Source organism: Pterocles gutturalis, unplaced genomic scaffold, assembly GCF_000699245.1.
Source record: "Pterocles gutturalis isolate BGI_N339 unplaced genomic scaffold, ASM69924v1 scaffold45945, whole genome shotgun sequence".
Classification (NCBI taxonomy): domain Eukaryota; kingdom Metazoa; phylum Chordata; class Aves; order Pterocliformes; family Pteroclidae; genus Pterocles; species Pterocles gutturalis.
Window position 1 is genome coordinate 167 of NW_010139906.1, and position 8,144 is coordinate 8,310.

The 8,144-nt window shown below is 43.0% G+C and overlaps 1 protein-coding gene across 1 annotated transcript; it reads left to right on the plus strand.

Annotated features, from left to right (window-relative positions):
- Nucleotides 1–599: 599 nt before the first annotated feature.
- On the plus strand, nt 600–6,443 carry NTAN1 (N-terminal asparagine amidase; the record flags this gene model as incomplete). The annotated part of the gene is made up of 9 exons (XM_010083475.1): nt 600–702; nt 791–856; nt 1,474–1,582; nt 2,562–2,635; nt 3,892–3,945; nt 4,768–4,821; nt 5,333–5,430; nt 5,943–6,056; nt 6,264–6,443. Coding segments are annotated over 9 exons (852 nt in total), but the record flags the coding sequence as incomplete, so codon positions are not given.
- Nucleotides 6,444–8,144: the final 1,701 nt, after the last annotated feature.

Consider the following 8,144-nt stretch of genomic DNA (forward strand, 5'->3'; position numbering starts at 1 on the left):
CTGTGAGCCGGGAACCGCCGAGCAGAGCTGGGGGAAGCTGTTTCTCCTCAGAAAACGCTTCTCTGTGGAAACTGAGTTTTTGCAGAAAACCAGATTTGATAAAACTGTGAAGTGCTTTCTGAACCCCGGGATGGAAGCTCACAGCAGGTCTGTGACAGAGCCCGCAGCCTCACACCCAGGAACCTGGGTTCATGGAGCACTAGGCAGGCACTGCATCAGTGTGCTGGGCGGCGGCAGTAGAATGCTGAAACTTTTACATTTCAGAAGTTTCCTGCCCTGATTGAACTCCCAAGGTCGGCTCTGGTGTCGTCTAATGTAATCCTGGCAAAGCCCTGTTGCTTTTTGCTGTACCTCTGTTGTATCACCTGTAAAGCAGGGAAGGGGGCTGTGCGTGCATATGGGATGATGGGATTTAACAGTTAACTGGATCAGTGGCAGGAAAGGGAAAAATTCTCAAAATGCAGAATATTCCATAATACAAAATCTGTATGTTTCTCTCTGACGTGGCTCCCTTTGCTTTTCAGAGGTGATGTTTCTATCAAGTAATGGATACACCTGAGAATTCAGCCAATGTAGTCTCTGTTATCATTTATCTTTAGGAAAAGGCAAAACTTCTAAGAAGTCAGCCTGCTCAAATTGTGGAACCCAAAGGTCTTCTGTATGTCCAGCAGAGAGAATTTGCAGTGACTACCCCTAAAGATAGTATGTAGTGACATAAATATTTTTTTCTTCTACTGAAGCAATGATTGTAAGAGTGGAGTCCTTACAGTGTTTCTCTCTTTTAAAATAGGTTCTGTTTCCATTCTTGGATCAGATGATGCAACTACCTGCCACATAGTTGTGCTCCGACACACAGGTATCTCTAAACGCTGTTCAGAACAAAACCCGTAACTCTGAAGTAATGAATTAGTATTGGTTTATGCTGCCTTAATAAACTGCAACTACGTTTCCATAAACTTGAATCTCAAAAAGGTGACATGATGTGTTAACTGAATGACTTGTTCAGAGAGTTGGCGTGTTTAGTGCCAGAGGTTCCATGTTCTGGATGCTTAATGAGCAGATCCTAACCCTGATCTGCTCTCATGGCCGGTGAGTAGTGGCCGTTGCAGACCTTGGCCGTGTTCAGCAGTCTGGGCCTGCAGGGTTTGGTAATAACAGGGGTGGAATTTGTGGAGAGATCCTTGCTACATGCCTGGAGTTGTGACATTAGGCATGTTGCCTGGTCCTGGTTAAGAGGACACTTGGACCCTTCACATGAGTTCTGGTGGTTTTACCACGGGTGACACAAAGAGGTTATTGCCTCGGTCAGCCAGCCCTTCTCTTCTGCTGGAGGCTACTGTCAGGAGAGGAAGCAATCAGGTGCTGGATGTAGCTCTTGCGCTACTGTAGTAGTGTAAACTGTTGGTGATTTCAGTTACGGTTGCATAACAGCCTCCAGCAGTGTCCTTAACTGTCTTCTCATGTCTTCCTCAGGCAGTGGAGCGACCTGCTTGACACACTGCGACGGATCAGACACCGAAGCTGAGGTGTCACTCATCATGAGTTCAGTGAAATCTTTCTCTAGCACCACAGGGTATGGAAGGTCAGTTCTGCTCTGCTGTTTCATGTGTGCTGTTTTTCACAAAGGTTACTGCAGTTTGTGGGGTGGGGAATGTTTATGGGATTGTATGGAGTTCAGCCAAGGTCATTGTGCAAGAAACAGCTCTTGATCAGGAGCCACATGGGAAGTGAAAACGATTTCCTTGATGATTTTAAGGGTATTTTTACCAGTAGTTTAAAGCATGGTTCTGTTCTGAACAGTGTCTCTGTAAAATGCTGTTGGGAGGTTTTGTGTTTACCATTTCCCAGTGAACTTTTGTTTCAGATGTGTGAAATTTTCCACAGAACTGGTTTTGGTTTTATGTTCTATTTTTCTTTCCAGGCTGTTGATCTTGTAAATTCTTTTGGGATCTGAGAATCCATCTGGGATTTTTCGAAGTCCCACATTAAATAGCAGGGGGGACACAGGACAATGGGGAAAAAAACCTCTGAAACAGAATTTAGCAAACAAGGTTCTTTCTGGATGTGGGTTTTTTTGCCCCTGTAGCTTGATAAGAACAAAAACTCAATGAACTTAGAAGATATGGTCTTTAAAATCTTGTGATTATCAGGACTTGTCTTTACATAGACACTTCTCAGGGAAGAACCCTGCCATGTGGTCCAGAGTAGTTGTGAGGAGGTCAGGGAGCAAAAATCTTCATGTTTCATTAACCCTTTCTTGGGAACTGGAAGGTGGTTACTAAGTTCAGTCCACACCAGAGGTGCTGGCCATCGGAGATACCACTGAGTTAGAATTGCATGTGTGTAATGCCTCTTAAAGGTTTTAATTTGTGCTTTTTCCTGGATGATCCCTGAGGGGTTCAGAATGGAATTGCCATAACTTGCTATGTAATGCAAACTGATCTGGCGCATGTGACTGTAACAGTGATTGCTTTGCAGTCTGGGCTGGGGATTATTTTGTAAAGCTCTTCACTTTGGGATGTCTTTTTAACTGCTGTTTCCTGTTATTCCATCTTTGTTAGGCTGGAAGTGCACCTAGTTGGAGGTTTCAATGATGATAGGCAGTTATCACAAAAACTTACTAATCAGCTTCTTAGTAAGTTCACGTTTTTTCCACTCTTACGTCCCCAAAAAATAGTTCTGACTGGATGTGGTTAAAGTTTGTTTGTAATCTGAGCCCCCTGTCATTTCACGAGAATAAATCGGGATGCGTTTTGAAGGGTGTCTTCTCTACCTGAGAACGTGGTGTGAGAGGGGTTGGATTTGTGAGGCTGGCATATGGCCAGGGTGTGGGATGGAGGGTCTAAGCCTGTAATTTCTCCCTGGCCTATATGGGAGTGTGTAGAGCTGGAGCGCAGTTCAGCTGGGCTTGATTCCTGGCTCTGCTGCTGATATGCTACATGATCTTGGTCAAGGGTTGTCACTGTCTGAATCTATAGATGTGGGTGACTTCATTAGTTACTGTTCATTTCGTACCTTAAAGTGATGAGGTAAAATTTAATTATTGTTTGGAATTGCCTGATGAAAGACATTATGTCTGTTTATAAAATCCATCGTCCAGAGAAGTGATTGTGGTGCTTTACAAATTGGAAACGTGAAGTACCTGCTCAGCCCCTGTGAGTGCTCTGGCTTGCGCTAAGCACTTTGGAGTGTGGAGAGGGGCAGATGTCAGGATTGGAGGGAGGTGGCCAAGGGGAATAAACGAAAAGGAAATTGGAACTGACAAAGGTCCTGGGATGCACCCTCGTGGCCATCACACCTAGTGATTCTTCTCATCTGTGGTATGTGTCGTATGAGAGTTCTGTACAGAATGAAGTATTTTGGTTAATTTATTTTTTTTCAACCTTCTGATTTTCATGCATCGTGTTACAATTTGAAACAACACTGAATTGCTATTAGTAGTTCAAAAAAAGAGGTCTTTTTCTGGTGTGTGGGATGGTGAAAGGCGTAATTGAAATACAGCTAATGAAAGACAGGGATTGCTTGGTGTATATGTAACCGTGTCAATATCAGCTGAGTGAGCTCCAGCAGAGCTGATGTGACGCCAGGGTAACCCAGCGTCAGTAACAGGAGTAAGTGGCACAGCACTTCATTATCCTGTTTGCTATTACAAATGGCTACTCTCTGTAAACTATTGATGTTTAGTAGCTGTGGCTTTCATTTTATCAAAGTTAGTTTGAAGCAGATCTGCAAACCGCTCTGTGCTCTGTTGCCTCACCCAGGAACAGGGCGTTAGGTACCTGTGCCCACCCATTCGGCGGTGCGCAGCACTGGTCACGCCCCCGGTCTGTATGCAGCAGCTGCTGTGCCAGCAGTCCCTCTGACACATTGCTGCTGTCGTTGTTGCTGTAGGAGCATTCGATCTCCAACCAGATGATGTTCATTTAGTGACTTTCTGCGTAACAGGTAAGAAAATGTTTCCTTGGTTTTTGAAGTATCTGTAGCCACTGAAATCAAAGTGCAGGGTCTTGTCACACATGGCTTCTTTATCTGTCCTGTGAGAAAGAACAGCAGGAGTCCTCTGTAACGATTTTTAATTTTTAGTTCATTGCTGGTAGCGTGTGTGGTGATGTCAGATAGACAGTGCAGCGAGGATTCTCCCCTTACCAAGCGCTGCTGAAATGCAACTGGTCGTAGAGCTGCCCATGATCATGCCAGGGTATTTTCCTACCTGTGTCCTGGGGCAGGGCTGTGGGTCTGTGGGTACCGTAAGCGGCAGCTGAGAAAGGCACTTCCAGACCTTGGGCCTGCCGGGGTGTCGCACCTGCCTCCCTGCAGGTTGGACTGAATTCATAAACTCATTCAGTTAGTTCATAGCGTGTGGTGTCACATAAAGGAAGAAGTAATTTCCTTCCTTTGTGTCACATTCAGGTCGTATTTCCATCAGCTTTGCATTTCAGTGCTGTTGGTGACTTACATCTTTGCAACTTGGCATCATCGTAGTTTTGCATTGTGGTTTTTTCCCTGCAAATTGCCTGTGCAGAAACAGGAGTGACAGCTGGCTAGAGGGGCCATACTGGCAGGAGACAGAGTTCTTTTCCAGGCCCCAGGTGTGTTGGTATTGGCCTGCACCTTCTTTTCCATCTTTCTTTTAGGCTTCCTTTTTTTTTTTTTTTTTCTGTCTTTATGCAACATCAGATCTGTTCCTCTCTGATAACACACAACTAAATGAATGCTGTTCAGAAAAAAATCCAAAACCCTACATGTTTGGCTTTTTTTTTCTTACAGAACTAAATGACAGAGAAGAAAAAGACATTCACTTTCCAATAATTTATGGAATAGGTGAGTTAAATTCAAATCAAATTACTTTTTTGTAACTGGATTGCTTTTCAGATTCCAATAGTATATGGGCTGCTTTTAATGACTCAGTAAAACCCGTCCTGTAAGTTAAGTGCTGCTGGGGGAGCGCAGGTAGAAATGGAAGTTTTATTCTGATGCACACGTGGAAGTGGCTGTGTACAAATGCAAACAGGTTTTTTTCATTTAACTGCACTTGGGCCAATGTCAAACTGCTGTACTAACCTTTGGGGTTAGAATTCAGCCTCTTGTCATTGTTCATTCTGTGTTTCTTCTAAGTAGTTTAAGTATCTCTGAAAATGTTCTTCTGGAATATTGAAATGCTGCCAAGGCAACATCGAAATAAGTGGAAATATGCTATCACAGGTTACGGGTCTGTGGTACAGAGAAATATAAAAATATTTGTTGGGTTCTAAAGTTCCTGCAACATGGTCACTTTAAACAAGTGTTTTGTAAGAATTAATTGTTTCTCTGTTTAAACTCTATTTCCTACCAGCTGTGAATGTTAAAACAGCAGAGATTTTCCCTGCAACCTTCCCAGAAAAAGGGCCGGATGAAGATTTGCGTTCAGCCCATGTTCTAACAGGAGCAACAGTGAGTAAAAATAACAGGGGAAGAAAGGGTGTTTCTGCTGGAAGGGGAGGCCAGTGAGGGGCAATGAAATGTCAGAAGTTTGAGGAAAAAATCCTTTAGCAGCATTCTGTCAGGAACAAAACAACTGAGAAAGATGGAAGAGCAGAGGCACAGGGTAACGGTGGAGATCTGAGCTTTCAGCAGCCAGGGAAAGCCTTCTCTTGAAGTACAGCTCTTTGACCTGCTGGTGTGACCGGCCCTACAGCTGTCAGCAGGACGACTTATGTAAATAGATTCAGGTCAGAGGCATAATCCCAGCAGTATCCTTCCCTTCGAGGTTTGTTGTTACAGTTCAATGTCGTGTTTGTCAGCATAACTGGTTAATCTGCATGGCCCAGGAATGAAGAGGGGCTGAGCTGGCCCAGGGTATGGCTAAGACAGAAGCTGCAGCTTAAGGCCTGGCAGATTCGGTGGAGGGCTCTTTGATCTGTGTGAGCACTGGACAAGTCTTAACTCTCCCTGTGCTGTTACAGCTGACTAACATTTACGATGCAAAGATGGAACAACTACATATTGGGCCTTATTCCTGGAGGCCTTTCCCACACGTGGATTTCTGGTTGGAACAAGATGATGAACAGATTTTACAGGTACCCAAAACTGACCTTTTTTTTTTTTTTTTTTTTTTTTTTTTTTCTCTCCCCATTCTAGCCGCGTAGAGAGAAGGGTGTGGTCTGTCAAGACTTTTCACAATGTACTGCTTGGGAGGGTGGGAAATAATCTTATTTAAAGGCAGAATCATTGAGCACTTTGTATTCTGAATGTCAAGCAGCTCTTGCTCCCCTCTTCTTTTCCAGAATCTTTCCACATCGCCCCTGGCTGAGCCACCCCACTTTGTTTCCCACATTAGATCTACATTAACATTTCTAAAAGAACATCCCTTTCCATCTCACTCCCTGTTTCCTGACAGGAAACCTCGCATCTACAAAAAAAATGAAGAAGGGTTGTGGGAACAGGTTTGCTCTGACAAGATTTAGGGAAGTATAGTCGTGCAAGAAGAGCAAGTTGTTGCCAAAAGCGTATCGCTGGTCACAAATACTATTGTTCCTGTGCTTTTCAAAATAAAATATTTTGACAGAAGTAATTTGCTTTTGCTGCATTACTTACGTGTTGTGTTGCTCCAATACAGTAATTTGATCGGCACAGGTAAAGAGAGGTGGCAGTGCTGAGAGACTGAGAAGGGAAGTCAGTACATTGGTGTGGACTTTAGAAAATAATATTCCACACAAAGTGAAAAAAAGTTGCACACACGTAAAGCTTACTGAAACTTAGGGAAGCATCCTTCAACCATGACATCATTCAAGAGTAATAATTTGAAGAATCTTTATTGAAACATTCAGATAGTATCTAAAGAATGAAGCCCATTCCAACAGAACTACTGGTTTAACACTTCCAAATATAAAAACATTAAAAATTAATCTTTGTGGCGATCACTTCATCCCCAACAGATTACTGTTATTAACATACTTCATTGCACCAAAGAAACCAATGAGGAAGACTAGTCAACTTAATTGGTTTTGCACTTTAGAAAAAAATTGCACTCTGATTTACATAAATTACCCCAACAGCAAAATTAGTCTTGTTCCTGGCATCCCAACCCCACAGGATCCAGAAGCTGAAAGTCAAATCAGGTGACAGTACAATTCAAAACCCCCAAATTTTTCAGCTTATCAAAGTAAGTTCTGCTACCACTACAGCCATTATGGTGCTAATTTATAGCTTTTTGGGGGGAGAAAAAAAAAAATGAAGCAAACTCCTGTACTTGGAGCCAGTTCTATAGGGAAGGGGTGGTTTGCCCCAAAATCCGATACCTTGGGGAAAGCAAGCTTTTCCAGAGAGCTCCTTTCCAGAGGAGGCTCTGAAAATCTGCAGCAAAGTGGAAAAGGTAATTTGGAGGGGAGACTTCGACACCTTAGCTTTTGATTTATCCAAAGTTTCGCTTGTGCATTAAGTAGTCCCAGACACTATGACATTGTGCTGTAGTGTAAATAACCTATATAATTTCTTTGAATCTGTACAATTCCTACCATAGGTAAGTTACTGTTATTTAAAAGGAAAAAAAAAAAAGTGTTTAAACTATCACAAATGTATTGGTTTTTCAAGCTTTACTACAACTATCTTTAAAAATACACAACAGAAGGAACTCCAGTTACACCACATACATGTGTTCAACAGTATTTGGTTTATCAAGGGCGTGCAAAGGAAAATAACGGTGTGGTGGTGATTCTTGCCAGTGGCAGAAGCCAGAAGCCGTTCAGGCATGCAGAGGCACGGTTTGTGAAAGGCTTCACCTCATCAACAGAGTCCTCGCTGTGCCGAGGGCCTCAGCTGAACGGGTCAAGTCATACAACAGCAGGAAAAAATGGCTGATGGCAAAGGACTCTCCAGTGACTCCTATATACACGGGCATCCCTCCCTCAGCTCCCCGCACCACAGCTGTTTGGCAACGTTCCTTGCAAGGAAAGAGAAGCAAAACAGAGCCAGTGTGACTGCAGCAGATGGTTTGCAGGCAAGGCTAAACTGAATTTTAAATATTAAAAAACTGAACAATTGGCAGTTGATTATTTTTTTAAGTGTATTACATAAAAAAAGATAATTTTGCAATTATTGGGTGCAACTGTATTGTTAATCTTGTGTATGATTGGTTAGTTAGCAACTATTGTCATGCTTAAGATTGC